Source organism: Mirounga angustirostris, unplaced genomic scaffold (genome assembly GCF_029215605.1).
Source record: "Mirounga angustirostris isolate CCGP_5_RB_7025 unplaced genomic scaffold, mMirAng1.0.hap1 SCAF_14, whole genome shotgun sequence".
Classification (NCBI taxonomy): domain Eukaryota; kingdom Metazoa; phylum Chordata; class Mammalia; order Carnivora; family Phocidae; genus Mirounga; species Mirounga angustirostris.
This window is the reverse complement of record NW_026991722.1, coordinates 88,944,385-88,966,428: the sequence shown is the minus strand read 5'-3', so window position 1 is coordinate 88,966,428 and position 22,044 is coordinate 88,944,385. Positions and strand designations below refer to the sequence as shown.

At 44.2% G+C, this 22,044-nt stretch overlaps 1 protein-coding gene across 6 annotated transcripts in view; it reads left to right on the top strand.

Moving 5' to 3' along the window:
* The first annotated feature begins 222 nt into the window (after nucleotides 1-222).
* The window catches only part of THOC5 (THO complex subunit 5), a 34,948-nt gene continuing 13,126 nt past the window's right edge, over nucleotides 223-22,044 (top strand). The window contains exons 1-14 of one of the 6 annotated variants that reach the window (XM_064578619.1): nucleotides 379-535; nucleotides 1,705-1,886; nucleotides 2,892-3,023; nucleotides 4,957-5,100; nucleotides 6,014-6,127; nucleotides 6,270-6,367; nucleotides 8,619-8,765; nucleotides 10,178-10,292; nucleotides 14,393-14,525; nucleotides 15,242-15,274; nucleotides 16,517-16,594; nucleotides 17,276-17,316; nucleotides 17,553-17,652; nucleotides 19,049-19,157. In XM_064578619.1, coding sequence (XP_064434689.1) covers nucleotides 2,928-3,023; nucleotides 4,957-5,100; nucleotides 6,014-6,127; nucleotides 6,270-6,367; nucleotides 8,619-8,765; nucleotides 10,178-10,292; nucleotides 14,393-14,525; nucleotides 15,242-15,274; nucleotides 16,517-16,594; nucleotides 17,276-17,316; nucleotides 17,553-17,652; nucleotides 19,049-19,157 — 1,208 coding nt within the window. In that variant the 5' untranslated portion in view covers nucleotides 379-535; nucleotides 1,705-1,886; nucleotides 2,892-2,927. The other 5 variants (XM_045887370.2, XM_045887369.2, XM_045887371.3 and 2 more) reach the window with 5 other exon arrangements.

The following is a 22,044-nucleotide window of genomic DNA, read 5'->3' as shown; positions in this document are numbered from 1 at the left end:
TTCAACTATTAATAGAGCGCCTACTAGCGGCTGGACGTTGCTTTAGGCGCTGAGGAAAGAGTAAACGAGGCAAAGAATCGGCCCTTGCAGCCTCGGTTTCCTGGTTTTGGACGGCAGCGTGAGGGTGTTGGCTGCTGGTTCTCGCCCTGACAACCCCAGAGCCGCGGCCGCTGCTCCCACGCCGCCCAGTCGCCACTTGCTCCACGCGCCCGCTGCCATCCCGGACCTCTGCGCTTCGCTTCCGGCCTCCGCGCCTCGCTTCCGGCCAGCCGCTCTTTCCTTCCGCTTCTCTATGGTGTGCGGGAATACGTCTCCCCGCCGCCGGAAGTGGCTAGGTTGCCGCGACCGGTTCGGGGTCGGAGCGGTGAGGAGGTCGCCGGGACAGCGGGGCTGGTCGGAGGGGCGGGGCTGGGCGCTCGGGGACCGAGGTGCAGACCTCCGGGAGGGCGTCCCCAGGCTGGGGGCCGACCCGAGTTCTCCGTGCTCACTCTCCGGGGTCCCCAGCCGCTCGGCGCCGCGCGCTCAGTCTCTTCAGGTGAAAATGATGTTGGCTGCAGCAGCGTCGGGTCCCACATGGTAGCCTCTAGGTGACGACGATGATGTCGATGTCGAAGGTGGTGGTGATAATAGCTCACATTTATTGTGTGCTTACGTGTGCCAGTGTGCCAGGCTGTCTTTACTGGGTTTCCGAAGTCAGGATTTCCCACATTTCAGCCTTTCGTGTCCCAACTTTGTGGGTTGTACCCAATTTACTGTTTAAGACTTTGCTAAAGGTTTTTTTTTTTTTTTTAAGATTTTATTTATTTATTTGACAGAGAGAGACACAGCGAGAGAGGGAACACAAGCAGGGGGAGTGGGAGAGGGAGAAGCAGGCTTCCCGTGGAGCAGGGAGCCCGATGCGGCTTGATCCCAGGACTCCGGGATCATGACCTGAGCCAAAGGCAGATGCTTAATAACTGAGCCACCCAGGCGCCCCTTTGCTAAAGGTTTTTAATCGAGTCACCTTTTACTTCTTAAACGTAAATTTTCTTTAAGAGAAAATTTTAAGTCTCTCCCCTGAATGGAGACTTGTCCTATGTAGAAGATAGTGATAAGAACTAATATATTTAACATGAAAACATTCTTAACTCTGGCTAGATTTCATTGTCTAAGGCTCTGAGACAGAGTCCTTTTGTTAACAAAGGAACACTGGTGTTCACAGATGTTAAAGACAAACTAGGGAAATGAGATGTTCTCCTTGAAGCAATCAGAAGTTTCTAAAAAGAATTGAAAGGGGATTAACTCTCCTTAGGTGTTCAACATTATTTCAGATCATCCATGTACCATCTAAAGCCCCAGTCCTAGGTCATCTCCATCACCTTCACCAGCGGAGTGCCTCCTGTGTCAATGTCCACAGCAACCCCTGAGGTAGGGACTGTTAGTCTCATTTGATCTGTGAGGAAGCAGGCCCAGAGAACAGTGAAGCAACTTGTCCCAGGATTCATAGCAGTAAAATAGTAGAGTGGAGACTCCAACTCAGGACTTCTCTGACTCACTACCATGAGCTGTTAGTTCCTTCAGTAATTGTTGGTGACAGATTTGTTGTGGTGAGGGGATGGTGCTGTCCACCTCAGGGCTGTGGTGACAGCCAGGAGAGGTAGCAGAGGGAGGATGCTTTGTGACTCGAGTCCCATGAAATGTAGGTTCTATTTTTTTAAATTTTAGGACCAACCAAAGAGTTGATGGCATTGCCAAGTGAGATGGTAGCAAGACACACTGGTATCACAATAATGTAGTTGTCAAGAGCACTGATGTGGCATCAGATGGACCCAAGCTTTAGCATATTCTGTGTGACCTTCGGCACCTCATTCACCTTTCTGAACCTCAATGTTCTCATCCATAAAATGGTACTTGTTCTTATCTGGAAGGTTTCTTATAAGGATCTAGTGAGAACATACCCTTAAAGTGCTTAGATCAGGTCCAGCATGCAGTGATCAATCAATAATATTGGGAACGGGTATATATGCGAGGCTGAGTTCAGTCAGGGATGTGGTTGTGGTGCCTTTAAAGGAGGTGGAGCTGGAAAAGATGAGGTTTTTTTGGACAGGCTGAGGGCTGATTCCCCCCTTAGACAGTGTGCTCACGGTGCGCGGGGTGGGGGGTGGGGTGCGGCAGAGCAGAGGGAGAGAGAATCTTGAGCAGGCTCCACACCTAGCACAGAGCCCTATGCAGGGCTTGAACTCACAACCCTGAGATCAAGACCTGGCTGAGATCAAGAGTCAGCCGCTTAACCAATGAGCCACCCAGGCGCCTCATTCCCTCTTTTTATTTTTTTATTTTTTTAAAGATTTTATTCATTTGAGAGAGAGGGAGAGAGTACGAGCAGAGGGGAGAGGAAGAAGCAGTCTCCTCGCTGAGCAGGGAGCCCAACAAAGGGCTGGATCCCAGGACTCTGGGATCATGGGATCATGACCGGAGCCGAAGGCAGCGGCTTAACTGACTGGGACACCCAGGCACCCCTCCCCACTTTTACAGGGGATTAAAATGAGGCTTTAGAGGGTTGAGTGACATTTTTTTTTGAGTTAACAAGGGTATAAGTGGCCAGAACTACTAGTTAGACTTCAGTATTCTGACTCCAGGAACATCTCCCAATTCCAACTCTGAAAAATCTTTTTTTTTTTTTTTTTGAAGATTTTGTCTATTTGACAGAGAGAGACACAGTGAGAGAGGGAACACAAGCAGGGGGAGTGGGAGAGGGAGAAGCAGTCTCCCCACAGAACAGGGAGCCCCATGTGGGTCTCGATCCCAGGACCCTGGGATCATGACCTGAGCCGAAGGCCAACACTTAACCGACTGAACCACCCAGGCGCCCCCAACTCTGAAAAATCTTAAAAGTTTCCTCCTCTTAACAGGTCTCTGCTTTTTCCTCCTGACCTCACCAAACAACCATGTCATCAGAATCAAGCAAAAAACGGAAGCCCAAAGTGATCCGAAGTGATGGAGCTCCAGCTGAAGGGAAGCGTAACCGTTCTGACACAGAGCAGGTGAGATCAGCCAGGGCTGCCACATTGCTGAGAAATTACAGCTCTTGACCAAGCACCTAGCTGTGACTTTGCAGCAGCTGAGGGTCACAGGGACAACCTCCCAGGTGGCCTCTGCTTGACCAGGTGCCTGGACTTCCCTTGGTTCTACAAACCTGAGTATTTACATCTGGTTTAGCTGCAGCATCCCAAGAACCAACAAGCCTATGTTAGACATAAATAGTGCCTGAATAGAGACTGTGTTCTAGTATGGTGTAGGTCTCCATTTTTCCTGATGGTCAGAAGAAGCCAGTTTCTGCAGCACACCACCAGTGATTGGAGATGTGGCATCCCTGGTCTGCTACTGAGATAGTATCAGAACGACATCCCCACAGAATCTCTTCTGTGGCCTGAGAGCTCATGTGGTCAGCAGGTTCTTCCTTTTACTGTTTCTCTGTTCTTGAATCTGTCAAGCTAATTGATGACTTAATTGTTTTGATTGTTTGGTTACTTTATTTTTTATTTATTTATTTTTAAGATTTTATTTATTTATTTGAGAGAGAGCAAGCACAAATGAGGGGAGGGGCAGAGGGAGAGGGAGAAGCAGGCTCCCTGATGCAGGGCTCTGTCCCAGGACCTGGGGATCATGACCTGAGCTGAAGGCAGATGCTTAACTGACTGAGCTACCCAAGCACCCTACTTTTTTTTTTTTTAAAGCTAGAATAGAGGGGCGCCTGGGTGGCTTAGTTGTTAAGCGTCTGCCTTTGGCTCAGGTCATGATCCCAGGGTCCTGGGATTGAGCCCCGCATTGGGCTCCCTGCTCTGTGGGAGGCCTCCTTCTCCCTCTCCCACTCCCCCTGCTTGTGTTCCTGCTCTTGCCACCTCTCTCTGTCAAATAAATAAATAAAATCTTTAAAAAGAAAAAAAAAAAAGCTAGAATAGAGAAACATAAGAGCTTAAATTTAAGTAGAAAATGATGTTTTCCTCAGATTTAGGAAATCTAGATTAACAAAAAACCTTACACATTGCAGGCACTGGTTCTTTTTTTATTGGGATGTAATTGACATATAACGTTATATTAATTTAAGGTGCACAACATTTGGTATCTGTATATATTATGAAATGATCACCACAAAAATCTAGTTAACATCCATCCCGTGTGTAGTTAAAATTTTTATTTCCTCTGATAAGAACTTTTTTTTTTTTAATTAAGTAGGCTCCACACCTAGTATGGAGCCTAACATGGGGCTTGAACTCACAACCCTGAGATTAAGACCTGAGCTGAAATCAGGAGTTGGACACTTAACTCACTGAGCCACTCAGGCACCCCTGTTATGATAACTTTTAAGACCTACTATCTTAGCGACTTTTAAATATGCAATGCAGTATTATTAACTATAGTGGACTCTCTTCAAGAAATGTGTTCCGTTCACTCCAAAGGCTAAGTGACCAATTATGATATTTTAGCCTCTGCTAAAGCTTGATTTGACCATCTAAACACTCATCAGTAGGAATTTAGTTAAATGAATCCTGGTTCATTGATGTAGTGGATTATCACGTAGCCATTGTGACGGGTTTTTAAATTTATTGGGATGAGAAATTGCAAAATTAGCATGGACAGTATGATTCCATTTTGTTTAAAAATAAAATTTGTGTTTATCCACAGTATTAAAAATAGTTATTTCAGGATGAGATTACAGGCAACTTTTCATTTTGTTTTTGATACTTCTATGTTCTGAGTCTCTGACACCAAGCATTCATTACTTTATAATTAGAAAGAAGAAAAGAGGAATGAATTCTTTTCCATTTTGAAAAGAAGAAAAACATTTGATTTGAGGACCAGATTTTTTAGAGACCTGATTTGGGGTTTCATTGTTACTGATTTCAGCCCAGTGTCCCTGGTCCCAACAGGGAGACTCTTATTCCCCACCCAAAGCCTGTATCCTTGCCTCCACAGGAAGGTAAATACTACAGTGAGGAGGCTGAAGTGGACCTGCGGGACCCTGGCAGAGACTATGAACTGTACAAGTACACATGCCAGGAGTTACAGAGGCTCATGGCTGAGATCCAGGACCTGAAGAGCAGAGGAGGCAAGGATGTGGTAAGGAGTGGGACTGGGATTGGGCAGACACGAACCTGGTGGGTTTGCATGGATGGACTTGTTTTGCACCCATCAGAGCCCTTCCTCATCTTGGTCTTCTGTCCTAGCCATGATCAGGTGGTTGAAGTCTGGGAGCTCCAGAGATGTGCCCATTAACCTATGGGAACATGTCATCACCACCCAACCACCAATTACAGTAACAAAAGTACAGGACAATTTTTCTCATAACTGTAATTTGATAATTCATCTAACTGATATTACATGCTAGGCATTTTGCTAGGTTTTGAGAAACGATGATACGTGTAAATTCCTTTGTTGTTTTAAGGATGAACATGTACAAGTATGTCATAGAGACCAGAAATGAACTTATTAACTTTAAATGAATGAACCAGACTTTGGGACAAAGGAACTAAACAGTGACTAAAAACAAAACCTATGTATTTCCAAGAATCTCACTTACTTGTGCTTATACTGTCCAATATTGTTATGATTATTACATTGTATTTTACTGTAGCCAAGCTTTACAGCTGTAATTCTGCCATTTTCATTTAAGTCATTCTGTAATGTTATTCACAGAGATCTAATTGTATGGCAGGGTGTTGCTATCGTTAGGATCTCTGTATACAGTACGTAGGGACAGATGTTAATTGTGCATTGCCTGCACTTGCTCCATCTTCAATCCCTGTTACTTCAATCCAAGTAGAAATTGTTTTTTTGGTTTTTTTTGCCTGGGAACTGTAAGCATTTTCCTTATACAGTCATTCTTCCATTTCCCACTGACATGTCTCTTGGTTCTGAGCTCCTTCCAGTATTTGTTTTTGGTTGTGGTTGGGGATGGGTCAGCAGTGAGGGGCTGAAGGAAGCTGAGCCAGCACCTGTTGACAAGATCTTTACCGGTTTTCTTTGCCTGCAGGCAGTTGAGATAGAAGATCGGAGGATCCAGAGCTGTGTGCATTTCATGACTCTAAAGAAGCTTAATCGATTAGCCCACATCAGGTTGAAGAAAGGAAGAGATCAGACCCATGAGGTAGAAATTGAGAAGTTTAATCCTCCTTCTCCAACTCTTCCCCACATTCCCTTCTTAATCCCCTTTACCTCTTCCCTGCATTTGCTTCTGCTCTGTCTGACCTGACTTGCCCCACTCACCTCTGACCTTGTCCTCCTTTCAGGCCAAGCAGAAAGTAGACGCCTATCACCTGCAGCTGCAGAACCTGTTGTATGAGGTGATGCACCTGCAGAAAGAGATCACCAAATGTCTGGAGTTTAAGTGAGTTTTGGAGAACAGCCTTTGGCAAAATAGTGTGTTGCTGACTGCTTTTTCCTACATAGTTCAGTGTGAGTTAGGCTCCTAAAAAAAAAAAAATCAGATGGGCTTGGAGACTGCAGGATCTGGGATGAAGGTGAATAGATCACTTTGAGTGGGAGAATTGGAAGCAATGTTTTCAGACTACACAAAGAACCTCAGAAGCCTGTCTGACTTCTTTAAATTTTGAGCTCTGCACCTGGTCAAAAGCAGTTTTTCTCTAGCAAGGGCCTTTACATTACCAGTTTGATTCCTGGGCACCTTGCATGGCAGCAATTCCCTTCCAGTCAAATCTTAACCTTTTGGCCCAGTTTTTCCTCTCTAAAGTTGCAGCCATTCATTTTTGCAACTGGATTTTATTCTTTGGAAGCTGAACTTCTTGCCACTTAGCTGCCTTTGGGTGAACAAACTGTAGTTTTTCAGTGTCCATCTTAAAATGTAATGCCTCTTAGCAAATCCAAGCTGAGAGATGAGAAGGGAGAAAGAAGTAGAGGAAGAGAAGGGAATGTATTCTTGCTTGGTAAGACCTACTTGTGCAGACTGAGAAGAGGCAGGTGTTTTGTTGTTGTTGTTTGGTTTTTGGTTTTGTTTTTTGTTTTGTTTTGTTTTGTTTTTGAGAGAGATTGAGAGAGAGGGGCGCCTGGGTGGCTTAGTCGGTTAAGCAGCTGCCTTCGGCTCAGGTCATGGTCCCAGGGTCCTGGGATTGAGCCCCGAGTCGGTCTCCCTGCTCAGCGGAGAGCCTGCTTTCTCCCTTTGCCTCTGCCTGCTGCTCTGCCTACTCTTGCGCTCTCTCTCTCTCTGTCAAATAAATAAATAAAATCTTAAAAAAAGAGAGAACACGCACGAGTGGGGGGGTGGGGGGAGGAGCAGAGGAAGAGGGAGAAGCAGACTCCCTGCTGATCAAGGAGCCCGATGTGGAACTTGATTCCAGGACCTTGAGATCGTGACCCGAGCTGAAGGCAGACGCTTAGCTGTTTGAGCCACCCAGGCCCCCGAGGCAGGTTTTATTTGTAATAAACTTGGGATGAGAGGGGCATATCAGTCATTGAGTCTGGTGTATTTTTGATAATTATGCTGATTTTTGAGAGGTATCTATCTGCTTTACAAATTCATCATGTCATAATAGTTAAATACTAATAGAGGTGAGATCTGTATCAGGTTTGTACCTGAGTTAATAGTATTGTGTCATTGTCAGTTTCCTGGTTTTGACAATGTACTATGTGTAGATACTATCACTGGAGGAACCGAGGGGAAGGATACACAGAGGAAATAAACTCTAAGTACTATTTCCGAAAGTTCCTGTGTATCTTAAACTACTTAAAAAGGTATTAAAAACAAAAGAAGTGATGCCCCAAGCTATAACCATCACTCAGATGAAAGCTGACAAATGCAGAATACAATAGAACCCTGGCCTATGGAGAGGCGGGTGACCACCCTTGGCCCTGGTCAGACAGCCTGGATTCAAATCCCAGCTCTGCCACTCACTAGCTGTGTGACCTTGGGCAAGTTCCTCAACTGTGGAAGTCTCCATCTCATTTGAGATATGGAGATAGAAATCCCCATTTGGTGAGTTAGCGTGAGAAATAAGTGAGGTGAGGCTGGCATACAGTAGGCACTTAATACCTGGTAGCTTCTGTTATTACCATCATTTGTCCACAACTTGTGCACTACTATGTTAACACAGGAAAAAGAATTGGCTTTCTTTTCTTGGGAGTCACTATGTATTCAACAGATGAAGCCTCTAGATCATTATGCTGGCTTTTCCCCATCCCATGCTCATGCAGTTAATATTTTGAAGTTCCGTGCAGACCGTTACTTTTTTTTCCTGTTTCCAATTCTTGGTTTCAACCTGGCAGCCTAGGTCTAGACGGTAGTGTTTTTATTGACTTTTTCAGTTACCTCTTTTGCTAAGCTTGGAGACATCTGTAAATTTGAGACATCTGTAAATTTGAAAAGCATCCCTTCCAGGTCTTCAGCTAATTCATGGATAAAAAGGTTGGATACCATCGATAAGGATCCTATGGTATGTCACCAACTACCTCTCTTCAAAATGAAACATTTACTAATGAGCATTTGCTGAGAAGACTGGATTCCAGGTTCCTGGGTAGTTGTAGAGCAGGGCTAAGTAAGCATACATGGAGGGAACTGTGGGCCCACTTAATCCACGGTTTGGGATCCTGAGAACAGCAACTTGACATCTCGTTTTTCCCTGTAGGTCAAAGCATGAAGAAATTGATCTGGTCAGTTTAGAGGAATTTTATAAGGAGGCTCCTCCAGATATTAGCAAGGCTGAAGTCACCATGGGAGACCCTCACCAGCAAACCCTTGCACGTCTGGACTGGGAGCTGGAACAGCGGAAAAGGTTGTGTATCTTTCCTGACCTTGTTAGCCTGTGCAGACACAGACCTTTAACCATGAGGACAGTGCTTTGTCATGCACGATCCACAATCATACAGCAAAGTTCTGGAACCAGTAGAATGGTTTAAGACCAAATCCCATTTTGTGATTAATTCACACCTGATAATTCAAACTTGACCAACAGCATTATGGGTGGGGCTGGAATTGCTTATGGCTGTTAAAAGAAAATTGGAGTAACTTTTTCTTTAAAATTTTAACACCTGAGACCTAAATACCTTTTGTATTGTAAATTTAATTTTTTTCTTTTACTTTTTCCTCTGCCTCTAAGACTGTCCCTGTGGTACTTTAAAGGTTTGCAGACATTATTTTAGAAGGTTCTGCACGGCATTCCTGTGTATAGACAAATTACAATTCACATAATCTTTCCTCTGTTGGATTGGACTTTTAGTTACCCCTTTTTTGCTATCATATTTTATGCTTCAAGGAGCACCTTTACATATAAAAATTTTCCATACTAATAAAAGATCTTTTATTTATTAATTGTAAGTAGAACATCTACACTGTGTAATTTAATCTAGATCTTTTTAAGGGGGTAGTGTATTTTTCATACTGGATCTTTCATGGCTACATCCCTTTCGTTATAGTGACTTTCTTCCCCATATTGGTACGTTTTCGTACTAATTCTAGGGCTTTTGGTTGACACATTTGCTCTGTTTTCCACTGGAGAAGCAGGTGTTTTTATTCCTTTTTTTTTTTTCCTGTTATAGAATGTATTCTATGCCTTCGGCCTATGTTACGAATTTAATAAGCACTAAGTGTGGTGCTTATGGAATTGGTGTCAGGTTGTTAGCAGATGGGGCTGGCCCATCACTCCCCTGTCCAGTACATGGCTTGCCTTGGCACAGGCTAAGCCATGAGTGTTGTATTCCTGTGGTCCAGAATCCATCACCACCTGTCCCACTCAGGCCAGTCTGTGGGCCTCATTTGGGTACTATAGTTGCTAGGTTCACATGTTTGTGAAAGTTTTGGCTCTAGACCTTAGAGGTAAGAAAGGGAACAGGAAATGACATAGATATTCCCTAGTGGTTAATGAGCAGAGCCTCTGGAGCCGGACAGGCATGGATTCAAAGCCCAGCTCTGTACTTGCTTTTAGCTGGATGACCTTGGGCAAGTTACCTACCTCCTTAAGCCTTCGTTTCTTCCTTTGGGGAAAAGAAGAGTCCCTATCTTCCAGGATTTTTATAAGCATTAAATGCAATAATGCTTATAAAGAGTTCTCCAAGTGCTTGACACATAGTAAGTACTAGGTAAACATTAGTTAATCATGACTGCTGTCATTAGGTGGATTGTGACAGTAGGTGTGTTGGGAGATCTCTGAGGAGCTTCGAGTGACAGTGGTCTGTCCTTTCCCAATAGGCTGGCAGAGAAGTACCGGGAGTGCCTGTCCAACAAGGAGAAGATCCTTAAGGAGATTGAGGTGAAGAAGGAGTACCTAAGCAGCCTCCAGCCTCGCCTCAATAGCATCATGCAGGTGAGACTCTCCCCCATATACTCCCCAACATTGGCCTTTTGCTTTGCCTTCAGCACCCAGTGAGACCTTGCTGACCTGAGGCCTCCAGCAGCCATGTATCCCTTTGGGTTTTGCCAGGTGTGTTACCCTAGTGGGTGTCAGAGCCCAGTGTAAGGATTGTCCTGTTAGCAGTTTCTACCCAGCCAGTACGGTAAGATTGTGTCCTGGGTGGAAGAGATGCTGCCGTGTGGGCTCAGGAACATAGACACACATTTACCTGGGATGTTTTCTTTTTCTCCCAGAGCTTCTTCCAGGTAAAATACTTTTGCAAACTCTAGGTTTAATTTACTTCCAGAATGGTTTCCACCAGCCCCACAGCCTCCAGACATCTAAGCCTGCTTCTGTGGATGTCTGTTAGACTCCCTGACTGCACCTTGGGGGCAGATGTTCAGCAGATGTACTCTCTCTGAAGAGAACTTCACTCGTATTTGAAAGCTGTTCGGTACCTTCAGAGGAAAAGTCCCCACTTTACAATGTAATGTAAATGTAATGTCTTTCTGTGTAGGTGATCTGATTTTTATTTGTGAGGCCAGATTTGCTCTAAATCCTTATGGTTTTGTTTTTTTTTTAAGGCTTTGTGCGTTTTTTTTTTTTTTAAGTAAACACTATGCCCAACATGGGGCATGAACTCAAGACCCCGAGATCAAGAGTCACATGCTCTACCAGCTGAGCCAACCAGGCAGCCCTCTAAATTTTCATAGTTTTATGTAGTAGAGTAAATGGTTAACATGGAGGAACTTTGCAAAAGGACCCTAGAGAAATCAAAAATTCCCTTTTCTAGGATTTGGCAAGATCTACATTTCCTCCCTTTAACTCTAGGCTTAGAATTAGAATTGTTAACAAATATTCTCAGTAGCACTTCATAATAGGACAGAAAGAAAACAAGCTAAAAGTTTGGGTTGTACTTAATTTTTCCTTTTTTTTTTTTTTTTTTTTTTTTAAGATTTTGTTTATTTATCTGAGAGAGAGAGTGTGGGAAGAGGAGCAGATGGAGGGAGACACCCAGGCTCTACTCCCAGTGCAGAGCCCAATGCAGGGCTTGATCTCACGACCCTGAGATCATGACCTGAGCCCAAATCAAGAGTTGGACGCTTAATGGACTGAGCCACCCAGGCACGCCTTAATTTTTCTATTAACTGCAGTCTCTCTAAACATGCCTAAGTAGGGTACAGGTTAAATAAATTCTTGTATGGCACAGCCTTACGGCTGTATTGGAAATATAGAACATCATTACACTGATAAAATAATTGGACAGAATAAAGATTTATCATATAATTAAACAAAACAGTGCCCGTTGTAGGACATAAAGTACTATTTCATTGTATACCTTTGTTTATAAAGTATCCATATGAATATATACATGTGTGAGTCCAGTGTATGCTTGGAAGAGTTACTATTCATACCAAATCTTTAACAATTACTTTGGGGTTTGGGGACTGGGAGGTTTGTTTGTTTTGTTTTTAAAGTAGTCTACGCCCATTGTGGGGCATTGACCCCGAGATCAAGAGTCACATATTCTACCAATTGAGCCCGTCAGGTGCCCCTGGGAGTTTTTGCTTTATAAACTTGAATAGGGCGCCTGGGTGGCTCAGTTGGTTAAGCGACTGCCTTTGGCTTAGGTCATGATCCTGGAGTCCCGGGATCGAGTCCCACATCAGGCTCCCTGCTCAGCGGGGGGGTCTGCTTCTCCCTCTGACCCTCTTCCCTCTCGTGCTCTCTGTCTCTCATTCTCTCTCTCAAATAAATAAATAAAATCTTAAAAAAAAGAAACAAAACAACAAAAAAAACCTTGAATACAACTTTTTTTTTTTTTTTTTAAGCAGGCGCCACACTCAGCGTGGAGCCCAGTGCAGGTCTTGAACTCATGACCCTGAGATCCAACCTGAGCTGAGATCAAGAGTTGAATACTTAACTGACTGAGCCACCCAGGCGCCCCGAATACAACTTTTTAAAACAATGCACATATATTACACTTAAAAGAATAATGTTATGTATAGAAAAGCATACAGTTCATAAGTGTATAGCTCAGTGATTATTCACAAGTGAACACATCTCTGTAACTGGCACCCAAATCAAGAAAAATAACAGTATTGATTTTTTAGAAGCAATTTTATTTCCCCTTCCAGTCACTGTATCCCCCCCCCCCCCGTAACCATTATCTTGACTTCTAACATCATAAGTTAGTTTGGCCCGTTTTTGAATTTACACAAACGGAATCATATACACTTGAGTCTGGCTTCTTTTGCTCAACACTGTGAGATTTGTCTGTATTGTCATGAACACCAGGAGTTCATTTGTTTTCATTGATACTTAGTATTTGATTGTGGGTTCTTCTAGTTTGGGGCTAATGAATAATGCTGCTATGAGCATTCTTTGTCCTTTGGTGCCTTTGTATACATATTTCTGTTGAATATATTCCTAGGAATGAAATTGCTGGGTTGTAGAGTATGCTAGGCATATATTTAGTTTTGGCACATACTGAAACAGTTTTCTAAAATGATTGCACTGATTTACAAAATTCCCCTAGCACCATATGAAGGTTCTTTTTTTTTTTTTTTAAGATTTTATTTATTTATTTGAGAGAGAGAATGAGATAGAGAGAGAGCATGAGAGGGGGGAGGGTCAGAAGCAGACTTCCTGCTGAGCAGGGAGCCCAATGCGGGACTCGATCCCGGGACTCCAGGATCATGATCTGAGCCGAAGGCAGTCGCTTAACCAACTGAGCCACCCAGGCGCCCGCACCATATGAAAGTTCTAATTGCTCCACATCCTCACCAACACTTGATATTGTCAGTCTTCTTAATTTTAGCCATTCTGGAGGGCATTGCTTATGGTTTTAAATTCCTTTTCCCTGAGGACCAGTGATATTGCGCACAGCCCCTTTTATATGCTTATTAGCTTTTGGATTACCTCATTTGTGAAAGGCATGTTTAAGTCTTTTGCTTGTACTTCTTCATCTTTTCTGAAGATGAATCTTTTGCAGATATTTTGTGACTTTCTTTTTCACTCTCATAATGGTATCTTTTAATGAGCAGATTTCTTAATTTTTATATGGTCTAATTAGTGTTTTCCTTTATGGTTAGTGCTTTGGTGTCCTAGTTAAGAAATTTATCTCTGTTCCCAAGGTCATGGAGATATTCTCTTGTTTTCTTATAGAAGCTCTATTGTTTGTTTTCACATTTAGATTTCTAGGCTTCCTGGAAGGGAATTTTGTACCTAGTGTGAGGTAAGGGTCAGATTCTTTTTTTTTCACATGTTGGTATTCAGCTGGGTCATTTATTGAAAAGACCATTCTTTCCCCACTCTGCTGTACCACTTTTGTCTTAAATGTCCGTGTAGGTTTGTGAATGGTCTATTCGTCTATCCAGGCACCAGTACCATACTGGCTAATTTACTGTAGCTTTTTTTTTTTAAGATTTTATTTATTTATTTGACAGAGCAAGTGTGAGAGAGAGAGCACAGGCGGGGGGAGAGGCAGAGAGAGAGGGTGAAGCAGGCTCCTCGCTGAACAGGGAGCCCAATGTGGGGCTCAATCCCAGGACCCCGGGATCATGATCTGAGCCGAAGGCAGACGCTTATACAACTGAGCCACCCAGGCACCCTGGTCCTTTGCATTTAACATAATAAATTTTAGAATCAGCTAGTCGATTTTTACCTGCTGGGATTTAGACTTGGATTGCATTGAATCTGTAGATCGCTTTGGGGTGAATTGATTTCAAGATAATATTGAGTTTTCCAGACCATTAACATGGTATATATCTCCATTCGTTTAGATCTTTCATTTCTCAGACCTTTGTGTAGAGGCTTACCTACCTTTCAGTTAATAGGTAGTTGATGTTTTCTTGATGCTATTGGAAATGGCTCTTTTTATAAGTTCATTCTCTTACTGTTTGCTGCTTGTATAAATTGATCTTTTTGTATTGACTTTTTGTCTACCTATTTTGTTACCTTATCGTGTATTTTTAGTAAATAAAAAGCTATTATGGTAACTCAGCAGCCACCTTTTCATATGTGGACTGCCTAAAAAGAGAAAACAAAAACCCTTCTTTTGTTGCATGCAGGCTTCCCTCCCCGTGCAAGAGTACCTGTTCATGCCGTTTGACCAGGCTCACAAGCAATATGAGACAGCTAGACACCTGCCACCTCCCCTCTATGTCCTCTTTGTCCAAGCCACTGCATATGGGCAGGCCTGTGGTGAGTATGGGGGGTGGGTGAGGAAGAGGGGCTGTGGGAGCAGCAGCCTTGGCCGTTTGAGTCATTTGGAAGCCCTGCCCACTGAGGAAAGCTCCCTGGTCCTGCCAGAAGCCCACAGGTGACAGATGCTGTCCCCCGCTGCACCACCCAGCATGGCTGCTTTGACCAGCTGGCCTGAGGCTAGACTAACCTGGTGGGCATTTCCGAATGGATGGCTTTGAATCTTTGATGAGCCTGGCTGGTCAGCTGTTGAGTGCAGTGCCCAGGCAGCCTGTCTGGGCTCCCAGACACTCACCTCATCAAGGCATGCTTGGCAGGTGGATCGGCACCTCTTGCTCCGCTTCATAGAGAAGAGTTGGTCAACACAGGTCCCAGGCAGCTTTCCCAGGCTTTCACCAAGCCCAAACAAGCTGCATGTCATTATAGTGAATTACCAAGTGGGAAGATGTCTTTGCTTTAAGCTTAAGGGCAGCCCTTTACTTCACTAGGATTTTGAAAAGTTTTTGGAGACCCTAACCTTTGCCTTCCTGCAGCTTTTACCCAGCACCTAAACTTTTCTTCTTCACCCCATCGCATCAGACAGATATGTATCGCACCAGTGCATGCCTCTCTTCCCAGCCATGGGCACCGACACATTACTGTCTTTCTTCTTGTGTTTTCCTGGTCCTTCTGGTCCTCTCCCTCCCTTTTGTTCTCCTTCTTGTTTCCATCATCAGCTCATATGAAATCCTCCCAGCCCCCTAGACAGGGTGAGTAATTTTCTTTTCTTTTGTGTTTAACCCCATCCTGTTTCCTTTCCCATTTTACTGTAGAATTTCAGGATTAAGTTACCCAAAAGAATAGTTTGGCATTTGCCAGTGGTTGGTGGGGGCATCCAGCTTGTTTGGGGTGAGGTATGTTAGTTCATTCAGGGCTGTCAGAGCAATGGCCAGCCTCCTGGGAGTATTATCTCAGTGGCCTGCCAGGTCGAGGAAGTTTGCTGTTCCTCCTTAGTACAGTTGGGCAAACCATTTTGGGCTCCTGTGACTATCTGTAATCTGTATACCCTTTTGAATGGAGCAAGAGGGTGGTGGCCTGTTTTGACCTCTCAGCACTAGACCTCTGGAGTTCCACAAAGGCAGGCCAGGTGTGACCCAGGGAAGTGTCAGTCCCAGTGCATGGACCGGCCCACTTATATTTGTGCTTGAGACAGTGGGCTCAAGTTGAATAGACCTGGTCTTGAATCCTAGCTTAGCTACTCTGGCTATTGTATCTAACTTCTCTGAGCCTTAATTTTCTCATTTCATGACTATAATAATGGTATGGCTCTCAAAGGGTTGTTGCAAAAGTTAAACATTAATTTGAAAAAAATAATTTTATAATTATAAGCATCAGCTCATTTGGTCCTCACCACCCAACTGGGCAGCTACTATTTGTCAAGACAGGATTTCATTGATGCAGAAAGTGGGGCTCAGAGCAGTGACATAACTTTCCAGGTGTTTAGGAATTGGTGGGGCAGGAACTCAGATCTGGGACTAGACTACAGGGTCCAACCTATCCACTGTCCTGTCTCCCAGTTAAATGTGGTGGTGCCAGCCAGATGCTTAGTGTAGTACAGAATAGATGAGAGAGGTCATTTCCCTGATGTGGACAGTTACGGGTTCTGGATGAGAACCTTTAAGACAGTTGGCATAAGAGTATTTTGTGGCTTTAGGCCCTGGGTTGGGATTGTGCGTTGGTATAAGCGTGAAAAGAGAGGCATTCACCATAGTCTCAGGTGGTGCTTGTCCAAAAGTCTGCACTTTGGGTTGTTCTGAGTAAACAATGGAAAAAAGACTTAAGTTTCCTACCGTGTTCCTCTTCATCTGGAGAAAGAGCTTTTGCCCTCTCATCCCCCAGTCAGTAAGGACCTGCGACAAAGGCAGAAGAAATGCAGTCCCAGAGCTAGCCTGTTTGTATAGCTTAGCTCCTTCCCTCAGCAGCTGTCATACAAAGCTTTTTCTTGCTCACAGATAAGACCTTGTCTGTGGCAATTGAAGGCAGTGTGGACGAAGCCAAGGCTCTGTTTAAGCCTCCTGAAGACTCCCAAGGTAATGTAGTCAGGATCCTCCCCCTACCCTAGTCTTCCATAGTTGGTTCCAGGGGCACCGGGTCGCCACCCAGGGGCAGTGCTGGGCCTTTGGAAATTAGCTGTGCTAGTTCTGAGTATCAGGGAGCTTGACTTTAATGTCCTAATGCTCAAGGTAGACAGGAAAAAGCACTGCTTATGGATTTCAGCCCTGCCACTCACTAGCTTACTGATCCTGGGAAAGCTCTTTAACATTTCTGAGCTTCAGTTTACTCGTCAGAATAGGATAGTAATAGCTCATGTAGAATTATCATGTGGATTAAGTGAGGTCATGCATGCAAAGTCCTTAGCATCATTCTGGGCACATAGTGACTGCTCAAATTATATGAACTGCTGCTATTGTTGTTATTTATATTACTGTTACTGCTACCACTACCAGTGGAGGGGCTTGTGGTCCATAGGATGACATTAAAAAGCACTTTCAGAAATGGGGGGGGGAATTATGAGGCATTCCTCTTTTTATTTTCTCGCATCACCACGTTTTCTCTACCAAATAAGCAGGAGCAAATTAGTTTATTATGTATTCTAAAGAAACCTATTTACAAATGACACAGTCTTGGCCCCTTTATGCCCCATGGGTTGAGGCACGTTAGGGAACATTGGGAGCCCCCTCACCTCTAGATGACTGTCCTTGTGGTTGCAGATGACGAGAGCGACTCGGATGCTGAGGAGGAACAGACCACGGTGAGAGCCGTTGCCCCTTATGAGTGTGCCACGCAGCCGCACTTGGGCCTGCTAGTTGGCAGGTGCTATTCTCCCTAGAAGCAGAAGAAAGAGGTTGGAAAGAAAGGGCTGCTGGGGGCCTGGCAGCTGGGATAGTTGAAGCAGCAGGTCCCAGGCAGCAGTCCCTGGCCTATACGGAGAAGGAAGGGGGAAAGCGTATGACCGGTGCTTACCCGCTTTGATTTTCCTTCATCCAGAAACGCCGGCGACCCACACTGGGAGTTCAGTTGGATGACAAACGCAAGGAGATGCTGAAGAGGCACCCACTGTCTGTCATGCTGGACCTGAAGTGCAAAGGTCTGGCTTCCCTTGTTCTGGGGGATCCCGTAGTTCCAGTTGCCCAACATCCAGCAAGCCAAAGCCCTGTTTGACCAAAAAAAGATTCTGATTTCATATTTCTCTGTTTTTCCTCATGGTTTGGCATGGAGTTTGTTTGATTTTTTTTTTTTCCCCTCTAAGTCCTAACCATAACAACAAAGCAATAAAACTAGACACATAATGGATGCTCAGTAAAATTACACCAATTTCTGAATTTGTTAAGTCAGATACCCAGAACAAGTTGCAAGAGTATGCAAGTTTTGGGTAATAAGACCAACGTGCTTAATATAACAAATGTAAGTAGAGGTTTGTATTCTGTAGAGAATATATGTTTTGAAACTGGTTTTGTATGGATAAAGAAGCATATGATAAAGCATTCTAGCAGTATAAGAGTTAACAGTTACATGTAAGTTTCCCTCTCACCTGAGACTCCCAGACTCTTGTCCTTGGTCTTACCTCCAAGGACAACCATTGTGACAGATTTCTGATGTATTTTCTAGACCTATTCTATGCATTTAGAAACTTTTATACAAGTGTTTATTTATCCCCTTCTTTTACTTTTTACACAAATGGAAACATACTCCATATACTGGCCCTCTCTTTATTTTTTTTTTTTAAATTTGTTATTTTGAGATAATTTTAGACTCAGAAGAGTTGCAGTAGTAGAGTTCTCATGCTCTTCACCCAGCTTCCCCTAATGTCAGCATTTAACCACAGTACAGTGATCCAAACCAATGTTAATTTTATTGGTATAATGTTATTAACTAAACTACAGAATTTATGCACATTTCCCTGGTTTTTCCACTAATGTCCTTTGTTCCAGGTTCCATTGCATTTAGTTGTCCTGCCCCTTAGTCTCTTCCAGGCAGTGATAGTTCCTCAGTCTTTGCTTGTCTTTCATGACCTTGACATCTTTGAAGACAAGGTTTACTATGTGGAAAGACTCAATTTGGGTTTGTCTGGTCCTTTCTCCTGACTAGGCTGAGGTTATGGGTTTGGGGGAGGAATACCATAGATGTGGTGTTCATCATCACATCACATCAGGGGTAAATGGTGTCACTGTGTCTTATCACCGATGACAGGAAACTGGATCCACTTGGTGATCACTTGATCGCTCCCTTTCCATATCGTAGTTGTTAGAAGCAGCTAAGTCCAGGCCACGCTCAAGAGGAGGGAAATGAAGCTCCCCCCCTTGGAGAGAGGAGTTGCAAGGAATTTGTAGACATTCTTTTTTAACTAAATATAAAATTGACATTGAGTTCTTATTTTTACAGTAAAAGCTCTTAAAAGCCTTGCTGACTTTCTGTTCCCTAACACTATAAACTTTTCTCTCGTGTTCAAATTGTACATGGTCTTTGTTTCCTTCCCCCCTCAGATGACAGCGTACTTCACCTGACTTTCTACTACCTCATGAACCTCAACATCATGACGGTAAAAGCCAAAGTGACAACCGCCACGGAGCTGATCACCCCCATCAGTGCAGGGTATTGGGCAGGCGCGGTGGAGAGTGGGGCATGGGGGTGGGTGTGAGAAGAGCCTCAGTATGGGCTGCTCTGGGTTCCTCACGCTCTGAGGAGGTGCATGGCTGTGTTGATTTCTGTTGTCATGTCCACGTGGCCTAGAAGTCCTGGCACATCACTGGTATTTAGGAAGTACTCACTGATTTTAGTTGGTCCTCTTACTACGTAGCAGATGATAAAACGACTTCAATGTATGGCAAATTGAGTGGGCGGGGCAGAGCACCAGCTTTTTATGAACAGTGGAAAGGCATGAATGGAGGAATGGAGTTTGGCAGACATTACTAGGTTGACAAATTTAGGCCGCCCTCGTCCTTTACTTTTTCTCTCACGAGGTGCTGGGATTTTTGCTTCACAGCTCAGCTCAGTCCCAGGTTGTGAGAGGAGGTTTTGAGGAGGGTGAGCAGAAGCTCAGTAATCAAGGCCACAGGTCGGGCATCTCCAGGAAGCCCCTGACACTGGCAGTCTTGTTCCACAGCTAGGAGTGGAAAGAAGGGAGGAGGACCCAAGAGAGCCTGGGGGTGAAATAGCCTCACTTACAAAAGCACTAGGCTGGCCTGGCACTCAAGCACAGTGAGTCGTCGTGTTGGCTGTACAGAGACCACTGAGGAAGGCATAGGTCTGCTGCCTCGTGGGCTGGGGCTCTTCCCATGGCTGCCTGGTGGTGCGGTGTCCCTGGGTTCTCTACCCTGCACTTACAGTCCACGCCCCCTTCAGGCTGCAGCCGTGGTCCCTGTACTTGAGAGTGTTGTGTGGTTACCCTAGGGCACTCTGGATGAAATTGACCCTATTCTCACCTGACCCCAGCAGAGGGAGCCCAGGCTTGCTTCTTCAGAGCATCCAGTTACACTGCTCAGCCAGAGCTCTCTGGCAGTTGAGGCCATGGTGGAGCTCCCTGTCACCAGCATTCTGCCTGCTCGCCTCTTGATGCCATACCTACTAAGAACAGGGCTGCCTGCTGGCCTCAGTGCACACTTAACTCCAGCTCCTCATGTGCAGTGATGGGGACAGTGCTGCGGACTGGTTACCAGCTGGGCTCAGAACTCCAGCATGTCCCCAGTCTGCCACTTAGAGCTGTGTCTGCACGTTGAGCCAAGTTTCCTGGCCTCTGAGTCTGCCTCCTCACTCTGGTGGTTAATTGTAATATCTCCTTCAAGGGTGTTTGTGAAGGACCAGGTCCAGTGCTTAGCATAGGTGAAGCGCTTGATAAATGACAGCTGTGTTTATCATCATGAATTTGCTCTTCACAATAACTTTACAAGGAGAGGAGACTGAGGCCTGTATACCTCTGTACTGTATGACTGTCAATGATAGGTGGGCTGTGGCCCCGGAAGGAGGAGGAGATGCAAAAGGAAACACCGCCCTGAAACCAGGATTATATCTTTATGGGCCTTCAGGTGGTGTCTAGCTCATCCCCCTATTTTCTAGATGGAGAAACCGAGGTCCAAAGGGTATGTGGCCAGTTATGGAAGCCCCAAGCCTTAGAGCTCCAGACTCCCAGCCCAATGGCCTTTGCTCAAGTACAGGCTGCTTTGGGTCCTGGGGATACAGCAGCCTGGTCTGTGGTTCTATTTATTAACCTATGAAAACATAAGGATACTTTTTTTCCCCCAATATAATCACAGTCTCACACTAATTTCTTAATACCATCTAGTATCCACAGTTCAAATTACCTTGATTTTCTCATAAGTGTTTTTTGTTGTTTTGTTTTTATATTAGGTTTTGAATCTGGATCTCTATAAGGTCCAAATGTTGCAATTGGGTGAGGCTTCTCTCCAGCTTCTTTTCATCCGAATGTCCTGCTATCTGTTTATTTGTTGAGGGGAATGGGTTGTTTGTAGGTTTCCCTGGTCTGGATTTTGATGATTGCATCCCTGCAGCACAATTTAATGAGTTACTTTCTTTCTGTGTATTTCATGTAAATTAGATTTAGAGGCTTGATCAGATTCCATTTTGATTTTTTTGGTTGGGGGGACAGGGGAGCAAGATGACATCATAGATGTCAAGTACTTCCATCAGGAGGCATAGGAGGTTCTCTATTTTTGTGGCATTAGCAGCTTTGACAACCGTTGCCAGGATCTATTTCATTAGGGAATTGATGTTCTTAATACAATTTAACATTTAACCAGCCTTGCTGAATGTTCTTTAAGAAATTATTTTCCAGAATGATCTCCATTAGGGCATTTTGACTAATCAGTTTTTCATTAAGCCATTAAACTATTTTTAATTATTTTACACTTTTACTTTACCAAATTTTTAATCCTTTGTTATTATTTTATAACAAAGATTTGACTAATTGAGTAGCTTTTTATTTTGGTGTTGTGTTTTTTTGTTTTGTTTTTTTTTTTTGTCAGAGAGAGGTAGAGCCCACAAGCAGGGGAAGCAGCAGGCAGATGGAGAAGGAGAAGCAGGCTTCCCACTGAGCAAGGAGCCTAATGTGGGACTTGATCCCAGGACCCTGGGATCATGACCTGAACAGAAAGCAAATGGCTTAACTGACTGAGCCACCCAGGCATCCCAGTGTTTTTTTTGTTTATTTTTTTAAGTAGGCTCCACGCCTGGCATGGAGCCCATTGCAGGGCACTAACTCGCTACCCTGAGATCAAGACCTGAGCTGAGATCAAGAGCCGGATGCCCAACTGACTGAGCCACCCAGGAGCCTCTTGGTGTTGTAGTTTTATGACTATATATAACCTCTTCTTTGATGTCCATTATTTTTACCAAATTGAATTGTCCTGAACCACATATTATGATGTAAATTTTATCAAGAAGATTTGATTCTTCCATCAGGTTCTGTTAATTAGAAACCTTTATTGTGCAGTTTTAGCTGTTCTGCTTTACTTTTGTTGATTCA